Here is a 17,728-nt window from a genome sequence, read left to right as displayed (position 1 = left end):
GTTAACTCTTCCCTAAATGTTTGATAGAATTCACATGTGAAGCCTTCTCGTCCTGGACTTTTGTTTGTTGGGAGTTTTTGAAATTACTGATTCAATTTGTTACTGGTAATCAGTCTGTTCATATTTTCCATTTCTTCCTCATTCAGTCTGGGAAGATTATAGATTGCTAGAAATGTATACATTTCTTCCAGATTGTCCATATAATTGTTCATAGTAAATTCATGATCCTTTGTATTTCTGTGGTATCAGTTGTAACTTCTTTTTCATTTCTGATTTTATTGATTTGGGCCCTCTCTCTTTTTTTTTTCTTGATAAGTTTGGCTAAAAATCTATCAATTTTGTTTATCTTTTCAAAGAACCAGCTCTTTGTTTATTGATGTTTTTAATTGTTTTTTTTAAATATTCATTTCATTTATTTCTGCTCTGATCTTTATGATTTCTTTCCTTCTACTATTTTTTGGTTTTGTTTGTTCTTCTTTTCTAGTTCCTTTAGATGTAAGGTTAGGTTGTATATTTGAGATTTTTCATGTTTCCAGATGTAGGCTTGTATCACTATAGACTTTCATCTTACAATGGCTTTTGCTGAGTCCCATAGATTTTGGATTATTGTGTTTTCATTCATTTATCTCTAGGTATTTTCTGGCTTCCTCTTTGATTTCTTCACTGACCCATTAGTTTTTTAGTAGGATGTTGTTTAGTCTCCATATGTTTGGATTTTTTCAATTTTTCTTCTGTAATTGATTTCTGGTTTTATACCATTGTAGTCAGAAAAGGTGCTTCATATAATTTCTGTCCTCTTAAATTTGTCAAGACTTGTTTTGTGGCCTAGTGTGTTATCTATCCTAGAGAGCGTGCCATGTGCACCTGAAAAGAATTTGTATTCTGCTGCTTTTAGATGAATGCCCTATAGGTATCTATTAAGTCCAACTGGTCTAATGTGTCATTTAAGGCCATTAGTTCCTTATTGATTTTATGTCTGGATGATCTGTTCATTGATGTAAGTAGGTGTTAAAGTCCCCTAGTATTATTGTTACTGTCAATCTCTCCCATTATGTCTGTCAATATTTGCTTTATGTATTTAGATGTTTCTAGTGTGTGTGTGTGTGTGTGTGTGTGTGTGTGTGTGTGTGTGTGTGTGTGTGTATATATATATACACACATATATATGTATGTATATATATATATTTGTTATATCTTCTTGGCTTGATCTCTTGATCATTATGTAATGTCCTTCTTTGTCTCTTGTTTTAATCTTTGTTTTAAAGTGTATTTTGTCTGATAAATATTGCTACCCTGGCTTTCTTTTTATTTCCATTTGCATGGAATATCTTTTTTCATCCCCTCACCTTCATTCTGTGTGTGTCTTTATATCTGAAGTGAGTCTCTTGTAGACAGCATATATATGGGTCTTGTTTTTGTTTCCATTCAGCCACTCTATGGCTTTTGACTGGAGCATTTAGTCCATTTACATTATTGTAAAGTAATTATTGATAGGTAAGTACTTATTGCCATTTTGTTAATTGTTTTGAAGCTGTTTTGGTAGGGTTTTTTTGTTCCTTTCTTCTTCTTTTGCTCTCTTGTGATTTGATGACTATCTTTATTGTTTTATTTTGATTTCTTTGTGTGTGTGTGTATCTATTATAGATTTTTGGTTTGTGGTTACCATGAGATTTATATATAGCAATCTCTCCCTCTCTATATATATATCAATATATGTGATTATTTTAAGTTGCCAATCTCTTAAGTTCAAATGCATTTTAACAACCCTGCAACCCCCTCAACAGTTTTTGGCATCATATTTTACATCTTTTCATTTTGCGTATCCCTTAACTACTTATTGTGGGTATAGATGATTTTGCTACTTTTGTCATTTAACCTTCCTACTAACTTTGTAGGTGGTTGATTTACTACCTTTACTGTATACTTGCCTTTACCAATGAACTTTTTCCTTTCATAATTTTCATTATCTAGTTGTGGCCTTTTCTTTTTTGCTTAGAGAAGTCCCTTTAACTTTTCCTGTAAAGCTGGTTTGGTGGTGCTGAACACTTTTAATTTTTGCTTGTCTGTAAAACTTCTGAACTTTCTGTCAAATATGAATGAAAACTTTGCCAGGTACAGTATTCTTGGTTGTAGGTTTTTCCATTTTATCGCTTTAAATAAGGCCATTCTCTTCTGACCTGCAGAGTTTCTGCTGAAAAGTCAGCTGATTGCTTTATGTGAGTTCCTTTGTGCGTAAATTGTTGTTTTTCCATTCCTGCTTTTAATAGTCTCTCTTTATCTTTAATTTGCCATTTTAATTGCAATGTGTCTTGGTGTGATCCTCTCTGGGTTGGTACTGTTTGGGACTCTGTATTTCCTGTATCTGGATGTTTGTTTACTTTCCCAGGTTAGGGAAGTTTTCAGCTATTATGTCTTCCAATATGCTCTCTGCCCCTTTCTCTCTCTCGTCTCCTTCTGGGACCCCTATGGCAATGTTAGTACACTTGATGTTGTCTCAGAGGTCTCTTAAACTGTCCCCATTTTCTTTTATTCTTTTTTCTTTTTTCTGTTTTGTTTCAGTGATTTCTACTACACTGTCTTCCAGCTTGCTGATCTGTTCCTCTGTATCATCAAATCTACTGTTGATTCCTTCTAGTGTATTTTTCATTTCATTTATTGTGTTCTTTAACTCTGTTTGGTTATTCTGTATATTTTCTAACTCTGTTAAAAACTTCTAACTTCTCACTCTGTTCATCCAGTCTTCTCCTGAGTTCTTTGAACATCTTTATGATCATTACCTTGAATTCTTTTTCAGGTAGATTGCCCATCTGTGCTTCACTTTGTCCTTCTTCTGTGGTTTTATCTTTTTCCTTTGTTTGGAACATATTCTTCTGTTACCTCATTTTGCCTAATTTTCTGTTTTTATTTCTGTGTATTTGTTAGGTTGATTATGTTTCTTGACCTTGGAGAAGAGTGGCCTTTTGTAGGAGATGACCTGTGCATCAAAGCAATGCCCTACCCTCTGGTCACCAGAGCCATATGTAGCAAATGTCTTATTTATCTCTCTTTTAAAGCACTAACTCTTAGAGTTATCTTTAGTGTTTCTCTTTATAGTTAAAAAATTAATTTCTGTTTTTATCTTTATGAAGTCCTTTCTATTGTTCCCTTATGCCCATTTTCTATTTTTTCTAACTTCTTGTTTAAGTTATTAATTTAATTTTTTTCTTGCTGAGAAATAAATATGTTTAAGACTATCAATTTTCATTGTAGTAAAACTTTGGTTTATATAACAGTCTGGTTTGTTATTGTTGTTATTTTTTTCTTTTTACATCAGATGGGTAATATGCTGGTGTCATAACAAGGTTTCAGGGAGGCGCATATCACACGACTGCATGAACACCGAATCATCACACTTATGAACTACAAAAGTATCTTGTTATTTTCTAAACATTTCCAGTTGTGTTTTGATTTTCTCCTTGATATAAGAGTTGTTTAAAAGAAAACTTTAAATTTCAAGGCAATTTGAATTTCATTATTGCCCTATCCTTGTTGATTATTTCTAGTTTTATCAGTATTTTATCATGGTCAGAGAATGAGTTCTGTAGTATGGAGATTTAATAGTTCCCTAGTTCATTAGATATGGAGTTTCCTTAATTTTTTTTTTTTTTTTTTTTTTTTTTTTTTTATAAATTTATTTATTTATTTATTTTAGCTGTGTTGGGTCTTCATTTCTGTGCGAGGGCTTTCTCCAGTTGTGGCAAGTGGGGGCCACTCTTCATCGCGGTGCGCGGGCCTCTCACTGTCGCGGCCTCTCTTGTTGCAGAGCACAGGCTCCAGACGCGCAGGCTCAGTAGCTGTGGCTCACGGGCCCAGTTGCTCCGTGGCATGTGGGATCTTCCCAGACCAGGGCTCGAACCCGTGTCCCCTGCATTGGCAGGCAGATTCTCAACCACTGCGCCACCAGGGAAGCCCTTTAATTTTTATATATTAATTTAAGAATCAAATCAGTGGGTTTTGAGGATAGGCTAATGGCATTGTACACTCATTCCACTGTTTGTCTCTGGACAGCTACAGAACTAGGCAACTATTCCACATATTTGGTAGAAATCTTTATAATTCTGTTCCTTAACCATATTTAACATTTGGACTCTTTCTTCTGTCAGTAGCCCTCCAGAGATGTGAGAATTCTTAGGTTTTATTTCTTTCCCATTAAGCCATCTTTTCTCTAGACTCAAATTTCCCATCAACTCTTCCTCTCATGATATGTTTTTGAAACTTCTTACCAATGACTAATTACTATATCATAGAACAAAATAATCTATAAAATTATACTTTTACATAAATTAGCTAATATTAAAGTAATTTATTATCACTTTATTTTAATGAATCTTGAGAGATGCTTCTTTAGAAATCTAGTTTAGAAATGTGAAGTTTTCTTTTAAAAATTAAGGGAGGTCAGTCATGTATTTTCTAGTTCAAATGTTTGATGTTATTGTGCTAAACATGATAGACTATGATGACTCTCTAAATTGAGTGAAGTTAGCTGAGAGGAACAAGGGTGTAGGGAAGGAAAGTGGAAAAGGAAAGATTGGGACTTGAGAGCAGTTAAGAAGAATGAAGGGTATTTTCTACTGAAATGGTGAGCTCATAAAAGAATAACTAGAGAAACTTTGGTATACTTTTGTTCATAGAGGAATAGCCCACCAAAAACCAAGAACCAAAAACAAACAAAAAACAGAGACTTGTAACAAAATAATTTTAAGAACAAAGATAAGGGGCTATAGAAAGCTGTAGGAGTGGAGAATGGACTGCTCTACTTATTTAAATGGCCACACATGGCTAGTGGGTGCCGTTTGGGACAGTGCAAATCTAGAAGAGTCCATCAGTTGTTTTTTGTTTTTTGTTTTTTTATAAATTTATTTATTTATTTTTATCTTTGGCTGCATTGGGTCTTCGTTGCTGCGTGCAGGCTTTCTCTAGTTGCAGCAAGCGGGGGCTACTCTTCGTTGTGGTGTGCAGGCTTCTCATTGCGGTGACTTCTCTTGTTGCAGAGTGCAGGCTGTAGGCGTGCGGGCCTGAGTAGTTATGGTGCATGGGCTTAGTTACTCTGTGGCATGTGGGATCTTCCTGGCCCAGGAATCGAACCCATATCCCCTGCATTGGCAGGCAGATTCTTAACCACTGCGCCATCAGGGAAGTCCCGAGTCCATCAGTTTTATTTTTATTTCCCCAAATTTAGATCCATGGCCTGGATTACATGTATGTATATTTTCTGTGTTTGTAGCATTGAATGAGACCATCAGTACATTGGACTGCATGAAAGAAAGTAATCAGTCTGATAAGGACAAATATTCAGATATACTTGGAAACACTGATAAAATTTATTTCACTGATGATAGTCTTCAAGAAATACCAGATAATTCATTTGTTGAAGGTGAGTTGGTTGAGCAGATAACCAGCAGCTTATAATAAAAATTTCTGCTAAAATTTTATCCAAGAGTTTCAAACTATTTTACCAAATACTAATTCTCTTAATAAATTCTTAAATAACACCAAAACTTATTGGAACACTGTTTACTATAGACTAGATTTAAGGGATATACCCTATATGGTATATCCACAGAGATTTAGTTATTACAATATCAAATGCCTAGATGATATCCTGGACTGGATTATAAGATTGGTCTCAAACTATTTACATATGTTTTTGCATGGCTTTGAAATGTTTCCTTTCATGGTAATTTTATTCCAGAGTTAACCCTTTTCCTTTTATGAGTTTTAGAAAGGTCTTAAGAGTTTTCTAGCTTTATTTTTTTTTAAGCGAAAGGTCCTTTGAGAAGTGCAAGTTATTGTTGAATAATTAAATTAAAGTGTTTGTCTCTGTAACACTTTATATAAGTATTGATCTGCTGTTTGCTGTATTGACAAAGAATTTACCTGATCCATTTATACTCTCATCTGGGATGTCTACAGATGAATTTTACCCATATTTAGAAAGCCATTTTCCTAACTAAATTTAGCTTCAGCTAAAAAGTAAAATCAGATTTGCCTCCTGGGGAACAATTGGCAATGTCCGAAGACAGTTTTGATTGTCAAAACTGATGGGGGAGGACCACTGGCATTTAGTGAGTAGAGGCAAGGTATGCTGCTAGACATCCTACAATTTACAGGATAGTACTCCCACCCCCAAATAATTATCTGGCCCCAGATGTTAATTGTGCTGAGTTTGAGAAACCATGCATTTCTCAATGCATTTCTCAAAACTCTAAGTTTTATCTTAGAGTTATCTTAAAAAATTGCCCAAACCTACTGTTTTGAAAGTACTTCTTAATAGGTTAGCTATTTGTTCATCCTGCTTAGAACAAATTTTAAAAATTAAGGTAAATATAATTTACCTTTATTCTAACCTCCCTTTGTTTCAAGGTGTAGTACCTGGACTAATTGCGAGTTATTCTGAACTAATCTTTAGCTGCAGTATTGTCCATCTCTGCAAATGGGCAGATTTTATTTCTATCACTTTTCCCCCAAATAGATCTCTGTACCAATTTGTATTTCTGTAGGAAGTATGTAGGAGTGTATAATTGCAAATTGTTCTTAGGAAAAGCTCCAGGATTAGATGGATAATAGACAGGTAGGCAAGCAGAGACTGAGAAGGACAATTCAGACTAATAATTAAACATTTTATTGAATATATGGGCCTGGGGATTAATCTGCCTTCTTAGGGAATAAGGAAGCATCCAAACCCTGCCACATTTAAGGAGCTGGTGGACGATGACAAATCCATGAAGGAGTCTAAGAAGTAAGGGGAACATGAATAGATAATAATATTCTGGAAGCCAGGGAAAGATTTTGTGAGAAGGAAATGGTCATCAATGATAAATGTTACTTAGAGGTGAAGTATTTAATCTGTTCATTGGTTTCCTTTCAAACTGGGTAAGATCAGTATATCATGCCTTATTATGTAATCTCTCTCTCTCTAAATTTGCAGGTTTTAGGAAAGAGACTTTGTCTTCAAATCTGAAATTACCAAAGGCAGATGGTGAGAACTTTATATATATATGAGAAAACATTTCCTATAAAAGAGTTATTTTTTAGGATGATTGCCAAATGCCAACGGGTTGCTAGTCCATTCTGTCCACTCCAGCCAGAGTGATATTTTTTTCCTAAACAGTAATCTGATCATGTTATCTCCCCCTATTTATAACTCTTTAAACATTTCCCATTGTTGTTAGGGTAAAGATAAAAATGCTGCACACCCTACCTTCTAGCATAATTTTGGACCATTATCCTTGCTTTCTGTACTTCAGCTACACTGGTGTTCTTTCAGTTCCTTAGATGCTCTCTTTTCCTCCCACCACAAAGCCTTTGCATATTATATCCCCTGGAATATTTTTCCCTGACCCTCTTTGTCTAGTTAATGTTACTCATCTTTCAGATGAATGTCAGGTTCCTCAGGGAAGCCTATCATTATCTGCTAGTTTAGGTTAGCTTCCTTTGTTATGTGCTCTCATTAAACCATGTCCCTTTCATAACACTTATTTCGTTTATAAATATGCATTCATGTTTTTGATTATTTGATTAATGTCTCTTTCTTCCCCTTGCCCATTAGGCCAAGGAACATGTCTCCACTTTGCTCACTGTTGTTTCTCCAGATCCTAGCACAATCCTGGGTTTCAGCAGGCTCTTAGTAATAGCTAATACTAATAGTTAATACTTATATAATATTTACTGTGCTAGGCATCATTCCAAATCTTTATGTTATTAACTCATACAATTGTAAATATTTATGAAATGAATGAATGAATAAATCTCTTATCTCTTTAACATCATCTCTCATCAGTTCTACATTTGCATATATTCTGTAGCCATACTAATTATTATAATTTAAATTGGCTGTATTTGCTTTCAGTTCCATGTCTTTGCATGTGATTTTTCCTTTGTTCATATGTCCTGTTAGACAATCTCACATTTTTCCCCCAAACTCAGCTCCGATATTACCTCCCACCCCATAAGACTTCCCAGAGTTCATCACTCATTAAATCTAGGTTAGGTACACCTTCTCAGTGCTTGCATATTATCTTGTGCATATTTTTCTAATAGTACCAACTGTATAATATATTATAATTTTGTTTACAAGACATGACAGATTCAGTCCCTGTCTTCAAGGAATTTACAGAAAACTCTTTGGTAAGAAGGCTGAAATTTTCATTGCTGGTCTTAATAGCTAATAGTACTAAAGTTAATGTTAGTAGAATGAATATAGATCTAAGATGATATTATGGTATTCTTTCCAAGTGACCTCTACGAGGTTTAGATTTGCTGGTGTAATGTGACACTTTTCAGACTATGGAAACATATACAACAAATTCATTTTGGGGTTGAGGGAGAAATGGAGTGGGAAATGATATTGATGAAAAATTAAAGCACCCAATTATTATTATGTCTTATATTTTGAATTGGTCTGTTATCAACAGTACTGCCCCATTTGGTTGTATGTGTTGTGCCTTGCGCAAGGGTGCCTGGTTGAGAGGGTACAAGTGGAGGCTGAAATGTAGTCCATATTTCACTGTGTCCTCCAAGCTTTGATAGATTGCAGCTGCCCAGAGGCGGGTGTGCCTTTTTGTAATTGAAACATAGTGGGAGGGGCCCTTTTTCTAATTCACACAAGAGCATGAGATGGACTAACAGTGGCCCTGGGGATCAAGAACTTCAAATCTTTAAAATAAATAAAAAATAAATATAATTGTTAAGTTTAAAAAAAAAAACTTCAAATCTCAAATTTTAGCCTTTGTTTGCCTTATCAGTTGATAGAAATCTTTAGACCTACATGTAGAGGACATAACTATTATAAGAAAGGCTTACAGCTTATTCAGTAATTAATGGGTGAATGGATTCAGATAACCCACCGTATTCTCTTTGCCATTAAATTTTTTGGTTTCAAATGCTACTTGAAATAAATGGGTTATCCGTTATAAATAGAAAATATTAGTATTTTTCCTGCAGAGATTTTGGTTAAAATAAATAATTTGAGAGTTTACCTATAGTGTGGACTTCAGGAAATTTATTTTGCATTAAAAATATAATATCTTGTATATGCTTATCTTTGTAGAGATTAAAGAAGCTGCTCACATCTTGTCACATGTTGATAATGGCAAGATTGGTATACCTAACTTGCAGTGTGCCCTGAAAAGTCTGAATGTTAATTTAACTGAGGAGGACTTCAGTGAAGCTGTTAAATGTTGTGACACCAGCAGTGAGCATTTTTCTTTTGGCTTGAGATTTTTTCATTTTTTTCTATTAATGGGAATCAGTCTTAGAGTATATACATAAGGTTAAGACACTAAAGGGAGTTGTAGTAGAGACTTAGATTGATACAAATAAGAGCCAAAATAGTCTACTAATTTAAATATCTGTTGACCATATCTAACTGTTCCCATCTATTGATACTATATGCTTATTTAGATACTATATATGCTGATTTAGATAATTATCCTCCATTAGTTATAAGCATGGGTGGGAAAATACCATGTATTATGAAATAAAACAAAGACATGGCACCAGCAGCTTCATTTTGTTATGTAATCTTTCTTCAGAGGAGATCTACCTTCATTTGTCCATTTATAGTACTTGTCCCATTTTGTTTTTTAACCAAAGGTAATACCCAAAGGCTCACTACATTTTTAAAAGAACAGTTATTTAGTTTTGGTCATTGTTTCCCAGCAGGCGCAAATTTACCTTTGTTTTCCGTCTTTGACTTCATATAATATGTATTTGATCTCCTTTCCTATACATACTCACTCTTAAGAAGTCGAATCATGTGGGAATACTTCTAGAAGCTGCTGAGTTTCATTCATTTTAGGTGACCTTTTGTTTTGGGCTCATCTTATCCAGTTTATTTTTTCTATGGGAATCCCTTGAGTCCTAGGATTGAGAATGCCTCCCCAGCACAGTTTGGTTATTGCTTCTTCCAGATACTCCATATTAGTATTGACCTGGATCAGTTTTTACATTTCGACCTGCTGTTTCCTCATGTCATGAGCGTGGTATAAATTTAGATTCCAAACCCACATGAGATGCAGGCTGGGCTTTCGGTTTGTCCCAGGAGACGTTTTTCCTACTGCCTCTCTTAATTATGAAGATTTAAGTCTCCCTGTTGTTTACCTGGGCCAGTGAATGTGATGTTTTAATCTCCTTTTCACTGGATTGAAATCCTTTAAGCATCCCAGGTTTATTTGGTATCTAAATCCAAACTCTCCATTTAGCATGGATCCAAGTCCTCTTTTATGATTCTGCATGAGTCTTTAAATCAAGCACCTAGCCATTTCTGGGTCTGATATGTATTCCCAAGATAGCTGTAGGCCTAGTATTCACTGGTTTCCATTCTGGATCTCAGTGCCCACTTAACATTTTATTATTTCCTTTTCATATGACTTGGTCATGGATTCATAGAATACTGTCTTTCACACGACATCGCTGGTGATTTGTAGTGGGGTGATTTCTGTGCTACCCAGTCTGACATTTTGTTATAAATTGAAGTCTCCTTAATGTAGTTATAGCCCTAGATTTTCTGCAGCGATTATATTATTGCATCTTACTTCGTGTGTGTGTGTGTGTGTGTGTGTGTGTGTGTGTGTGTTTGTGTGTGTGTATCCTAATAGTTAACCTTGTCACTTCTGGCCTTAGAGTGCCTCAGTTCAAATATAACTGCTAGCACTTCTTAGCTTTGTGATCTGGGCAGGTCATTTAATTTCTCTTTGCTTTTATCTTTTAAAAATAGGCATATTAAGGGTACCTTTGTCATAGAATTATTGTGAAGATTGCAGAATTAATACGTGTAAAGCACCATAAAGGATGCCTAATATACGTAAGGAACTCAAAAGTTATATAAGTTCTTACTTTTAAGTAAGAACTCAAAAAATGTTAGCTATTAATATCATTAACTGTTCAATGTTGTGGTTCCTAAAAGTATGAAAAGTTCTATTGAAATAGTTTCAATCTTTTGAGACAGAAAATGAGCTAGAATGGAATTTTAGCTAACCATTGTAAATCAGAGCCTTTATTTCATGTGCCAATTCAGAATCAGGTTTTTAATGCCAGTATGCTTGATTTTGACCTTCCAGATAATGCGGTAGATTTAAAAGATTTCTTAAAGGAAATTTTTTAAAGTCCACATTTCAAAGAGTCTATAGGTAAGTGAATACTTCTAGTTCAAAGAAAAGTAAGTGTAAAATAAAAATAATGAAATGACATTTAAAAATCACTATATGAATGTTAAGTTTTTAATTTTTAGTCTCTATAGTTTCAAAAAGGATTTCAAGCAGCTTATGAAATATAAATAATACAAGAATATAAAAAATAAGTGAGGAAAATGGGGAAAAGTTATAACAAAGGGAACAAAATAAGACAGGGTTTAAGAAGATTCATAGTAAATGTCTTTGCTATTACTACAGAGTCCTTCCTCAAGAGGAGTTAAGTTTTCCTTCATTCAAGTGGTTCTTAATGTGAATTATATCAGATCTGAAAACTGGATGAGAGACCACTGCTTTTTGTTGTACCATTTCAAGTCAGGCCTCGAGTTTTCAGGTATACCCAACTGGACTGCGCATCTATTTCATTTATGGAAGTCTTAACTTCAAGAAATCCGTTCCCCTAAATCCTACAGTATTAATCCCTGTATCATTCTTATTACCATACTATCTCTGTTGTATAAGCACATCATTTTGCCCCTGCTATTTGAATACTATTGCTTGGCCTCTGTCACTGAGGTTCCTCTTATCCTCCTTGAAACTAGGGAGACCATTTCAACACCAGCATCTTTTCCTAACCCCCGACTCTTCATAGATGCAGATATTCCTATCAATGACGTATCTCTAAATGCTTTGGTGAAATAAATGTCTTTTTTTCCACATTTAATATTTTTAAATTGGAATGCCTTTATAATCTATGACACTTTTTATCAATGTACATATTTCATTGAGATATAGTTCACATACCATAAAATTTATTCTTTTAAAGTGTACAATTCAGTGGTTTTTAGTATATTCACAAGCTGTCCAGACATCACCACTCTAACTCCAGGACATTCTAATCACCTCAAAATGAAACCCCATACCCTTTAGCAGTTATTCCCCATTCCCACCTCTTCCCAGCCAGTGACACCCACTAATCTACTTTCTGCTTGTGTGGATTTGCCTTTTTTGAACATTTTATATAATGGAATCATACAATATGTGGCCTTTTGTGCCTGACTTCTTTGATTTAGCATATTATTTTCAAGGTTCATCTGTATTATAGCATGAATCAGTACTTCATTCCTTTTCTGTGATGGAATATTATTCTATTATATGGATATGCCACATTTTGTTTAGACATTTATCAGTTCATAGACATTTGAGTTATTTCCATTTTTTAGCTGTTATGAACAATGCTGTTATGACTATTTGCTGTTATGAATAGTTTTTTGAGTACAAGTTTTTGTGTGGACATATATTTTCATTTTTCTTGGGTATATATCTAGGAATGGATTGCTGGATCATATGGCAACTTTATGTTTAACTTTTTGAGGAACTGACCAAGTGTTTTCCAGTGTAGCTACACTATTTTACATTCCCACTAGCAATGCATAATTTCTTTAATCCTTGCCAACACTTCTTTTTATTTTTATTTATTTGTTTTTTTAATTTTTGAATTTTACTTTATTTTTTTATACAGCAGGTTCTTATTAGTCTTCAGTTTTATACACATAAGTGTATACATGTCAATCCCAATCGCCCAGTTCAGCACACCACCATCCCCTCCCCACTGTGGTTTTCCCCCCTTGGTGTCCATACGTTTGTTCTCTACATCTGTGTCTCAACTTCTGCCCTGCAAACCGGTTCATTTGTACCATTTTTCTAGGTTCCACATACATGCGTTAATATTACAATATTTGTTTTTCTCTTTCTGACTTACTTCACTCTGTATGACAGTCTCTAGATCCATCCACGTCTCAACAAATGACTCAATTTCGTTCCTTTTTATGGCTGAGTAATATTCCATTGTATATATGTACCACAACTTCTTTATCCATTCGTCTGTCGATGGGCATTTAGGTTGCTTCCATGACCTGGCTATTGTAAATAGTGCTGCAATGAACATTGGGGTGCCTGTGTCTTTCTGAATTATGGTTTTCTCTGGGCAGCCCTTAATGCGGCCAAAGTGCCTACTACCTTTTCCAAATAAATTCACTTTCTCACTCTCAGAGACAATTTCACACCTTCTCTCTTCAAATTTCCAACACTTCCTCATATCAGATTTCATAGAAAGAAAAAAGATGCAATTAGATAAGACTAACCTCATTTTCCTCCTTAATTTCTATGAACCTACCAATACTTATGCCCATATACCCTGCCTCTCATCTTGTCATAAAGGAATCTCTGCTCCCATTGTGGGCCAGCCCTTCCACTTGTGCCCTGAATCTCATTTCCACTTGCCTTTTCAAAGATTTAACTCTTTCTCTTTCCTCTTAATTTTCCTCTTTCTCTCCTGCAACTTCGATTTCTCCCTTTCTTCTGTATCTCTGTATATATTCCATTGACAGGCAGCTATATGTCTTCTATTCCCCTTGTCCCCTGCCAGCTACTACTCGATCAGTTCCTCTTCACAGAAGAACCTCTCAAAAAGTTGTCATTACTCATTGTCTCTACTTCCTAACCTCCCATTCACTCTTCAGTGCTTGCTTCCCTGCCATGGAACTGAACCAGCTCTCAATCATCAGTGGTCTATCTCTTGCCAAACTTCATGATCAATTCTCTGTTCTTATTTTACTTGATATCTCAGCAGCATTTGACATAGTGACTATCCCCTCTTTATTGAAACTTTTTTATAAATTTTTATTGGCGTATAGCTGCTTTACAATGTTGTGTATTGAAACATATTTTTCTTCAGACTTTTGAAGCTCCATAGCCATCTGATTTTCTTCTTTTTTCCCTCACAGCTTCTTCTCAGTTTCCTTTTCTGACTCTTCCTCCCATCAAGATCTCTGAATAATGAAGCACCCCAGGGCTAGACCCTTAGCTGTCTTTTTTCTTAAATCTACATCCTCTTTTTATGAGATTGCATCCAGTTTCATTGGGCCAGGTTCTGTCTTTGAGTTGGTAAAAGCAAATTTGTATCTCCAGGGCAACCTCCCTAAGTCAAGAATGGTATATTGAACTAGTTATTTGGTATCTCCACTTGAATGTCCAAAAGGCATCACAAATTTAATGGAATTATTGATTTAATTCTCTAAAATGTCTCAAGCCCTCCCCATCTCAGTAATGGCATCCCCTCTACCCTGTTGGGGGTTTTGAGGGGGAGGGTGGGGAGAAGAGACTAGATTTCATTTCTTCTTTCCCTCATATCCCACATTCAAATCTAGGCTCTCCTTGAAAAATAGGTCCCGAATCCATCCATTATCACTATCTCCACTGCTGTACCCATAGCCCTAGCCACCATCATCTCTTTCCTGGGCCACTGAAACAGTCTACTATCTAGTCCTCATTCCTCCAATTTCCCCATCCTGCATAGATGAGATCACCAGCCAGAGTGATCTTTTGAAAGCTGAAATCAAGTCAAATTACTCCTTTCTTCAAGACCTCCAGTGACATTCCACTGCAACCAGAATAATATCCAAACTTTATCATCGTGGCCTACAAGGCCCTGCATAATTTGGCCCCTTTCACACTGGCCTTTTCTCTATCTCTCAGTCACGTCAAATTCATTCCCATTTTAGGCCTATCACACATGCTATTTTTCTACTTGGAATGTTCTTCTCTCAGTTCTTTACATGGCTCTCGTCATCATTCAGACCTCAACCCAAATAGAGCCACTTCAGAGAGGCCTTCCCTCAGCTCCCTGTCTGAAGAAATCCCACCCACTATTACTCTTTATTATATTGCCCTATTTCATCTTTGATAGCATCTTAACAATACCTCAAAACAACAGTACCTTTTTGCTCATTTGTTTACATGCTCGTTGTCTGTTTCCCTCTACCAGATTGTACACCCCTTAATAGCAAGAACTCTGCCAGCATATTTACTTTTGTATCCCCAAAGCCTAGCAAAGTGCTGGGCACATAGAAGGTACTCCTAAGTATTTGCTGATTAATTACTAAATAAAAATACTCAGGGTCAGGTTTATTTGTCCTGTCTCCCTACACTTACCTGTAACCAATCACTTCTTAATTTAATCTTATTCTAGTAGCCTATAAAAGCAAAGAAAAAAGGAAGATACAGGAATGATTCATTACAGATTGAAAGCTTTGTTTCTAAGATAATACTGTTATCTCTAAGGATAAGATCATAAAATTCTAAGAAAAATTAGAAAAAAATTAATGAATTCTATGGTCTTCATAATTTCAGAACTTTATGCGTCCTAAATTTTGTGCGTCTCAGTAATATTTGCTTATCTGATTCTGAGGTTTATTTCCCTTTCCTTACAGGTGATAATACAGTTGGTCTGAATGATTTGATGGATGCTATCAGTTATATCAAGGGTGAGTTGCAAGCTATGATGAAAAGATGTTATAAATAGCGTCTTAATATTTTGCAATTGGTGGAGAAAAATATATCCCCTTATAAATGTTTAAATTCTTTCATATATGTTCCATTGTTGTGGATGCTACTGAAATTGGGTAAACAGTAATTAATCTGTACTTATATATCAATACCCATAATATTCTCTGACGTTTTCCCCAAAAGAATTCTTCAACATAGTTACAGATCTCAAGAGCCACAGAACTATTCATTTTCCCCATTAACCCCAATCCTAGAAATTTATCCTCTGGAAATAATTTAATTGAATAAAAGAAAAAAATCTCTTCCTAAAGACCTTCAGGGAAATTTGAAACAGCCTAAATATCTAAGAGTATGGGAATACCACATAAATCATGGTAAGTCAGGCTTATGGGATATCATCTGTTGAAATGTTAACTGTAAAAATTATGTAGCAACTTGGAAACAAGTTTATGAAGTAATTATATTAGGTTGGAAAAGCAGAATACAAAATTGTATGTATATTAGACTTCTACGTTATGAAAGTACAGCTTTCATAATGGAAAGCTGGAATATGAAAACCTAAAAATGGTTTTTGTGGTAGGGTGGTAGAATTATATTTTTCCCACTTTATAATAATCTTAAATGTTGTTATATTATTTTTACAATGAATGAGGAAAAATTACTTCTGACTGTGTTGAGATGAATGAAATTCTTGGAATGCATAGTGCTCAGAGAAGCAAACTAGGCAAACATTTTTTTTAAATAAATAAAAATAAAATTTCAAAAACTGGTCTATAGAAAAAACTGAATTTTCCAGTGGGGTAGGAGGAAGAGAAAAAAATAAAGCCAAATACCTATATGTAGCTTAATTTTCTATGGGTTGCAATAACCCACCAGTGAATTATTTTTTTTGTAGCCATTTTCTGCTTTTCTGAACCAGAATTTGAAACAGAGGATTTTTTTCTGATCCTCCTGTTAATTCTGTGTATACATGGGTAATGTTATACATAAGCACAGTCTTTTTCATCCTTTGTAGACAGTTATATAATATTTCTGCAATTTATTTCTCACCTTTTCTAAGGAAAGGTGATTGATATCCAGGACTTAGACAACTTTCTAGCAAATGAGGGGGTTGAGCTCACAGAAGAAATGAAGAAACTAATGCCTCATTTGACATTCAATGGTGAGTTTTTTTTTTAATTCTGTTGTCTTCCTAGAAGTTACCTTTGTTATCTTGTATATAAGCTTCTCAGAAATGATCCTTATCTTTTTTGTGTCACCTAGAACAATGCTTCTCAAACTTGAATGTGCGTATGAATCACCTGGGCATCTTGTTAAAATGCAGATTATGATTCAGGTCTGGAGTACAGCCTAAGAAATTCTGCATTTCTAACAAGTTTCCAGATGGTGGCAATGCTGCTGGTCCAAGGTCCACACTTTGCCTATCTAAGACCTAAAAGATGAAGAAGTGATATATTAAGATTGTGCCTGGCCTTTCATTTCTTAAGTCACAAGTACAACCAATATATTATGTGCCTGAGGGCATGATTCCATCCCCAAAATAAGAAGGAAAAATATTAGAGTAATTAAAATTAGCAAATAAAAATGAGTATTAGGGAGAGACACACAGGGGAAGCAGAAGGAGTTAGGGATTGATTGATTGATTTGTTTGCTTACTGAGATTTTTATTATCGCTTATTGAGTCCAGTTACATGACTTATCTGCTGGCTCTTGTGTTATGTAACTACTTTAGACTTGTCTTTTTATTTCTATTACTCTCTTTGTTGTTCTGATACAAAAAAAGATGATCTAGGAGCATTTGGGGATTAGCATTTCTTATTATAATGATGTTTCTAGAACGCTTCTGTACAGCTCTGGCCTTGAAAGAAAAGATTGTATATTGATTTATTCAAACAACAAATATTTACTGATCACTGAATATGTCCAGGAACTATACTAAGGGATGAAGAAGGGAATACATACTTGACTTTCTCTGCTAAACCCAACAGAAAGTAGGAAATAAAACACAACCATTATGTTCTCAAATCATGGTTTTAATAAATTTGAACCTATTCATTGCAAACATCTCCATTTTCTGTTTTCTCCAGTTAATCATTTCTTCTTATTCAGGAAGATATACTATGTCCCTCTCCTCTCTTCAGTTGAAGAGGTTCTTTTCACCCTTCCAAATCCATTCCTCTTGACCTGATCATCTCCCACTTCTTCAAAAAATA

General features: G+C 34.9%; 1 protein-coding gene and 1 non-coding gene across 2 annotated transcripts in view; one reads left to right on the top strand and one right to left on the bottom strand.

The window, feature by feature from the left end:
* EFCAB13 (EF-hand calcium binding domain 13) overlaps positions 1 to 16,958 on the top strand; it is a 123,674-nt gene extending 106,716 nt beyond the window's left edge. Inside the window, 6 exon segments of the mRNA XM_036836707.1 lie at positions 6,969 to 7,018; positions 9,089 to 9,232; positions 11,100 to 11,168; positions 15,440 to 15,493; positions 16,576 to 16,677; positions 16,840 to 16,958. Coding sequence (XP_036692602.1) covers positions 6,969 to 7,018; positions 9,089 to 9,232; positions 11,100 to 11,168; positions 15,440 to 15,493; positions 16,576 to 16,677; positions 16,840 to 16,958 — 538 coding nt within the window.
* LOC118887595 lies at positions 3,308 to 3,411 on the bottom strand. The gene has a single exon (XR_005018074.1). It is a non-coding gene; the product is annotated as a small nucleolar RNA U13 (small nucleolar RNA).
* Positions 16,959 to 17,728: the final 770 nt, after the last annotated feature.

The sequence above is a fragment of the Balaenoptera musculus genome, chromosome 20, assembly GCF_009873245.2.
Source record: "Balaenoptera musculus isolate JJ_BM4_2016_0621 chromosome 20, mBalMus1.pri.v3, whole genome shotgun sequence".
Classification (NCBI taxonomy): Eukaryota; Metazoa; Chordata; class Mammalia; order Artiodactyla; family Balaenopteridae; genus Balaenoptera; species Balaenoptera musculus.
The sequence above is the reverse complement of the archived record's forward strand: the minus strand, read 5'-3'. Positions and strand labels throughout refer to the sequence as shown.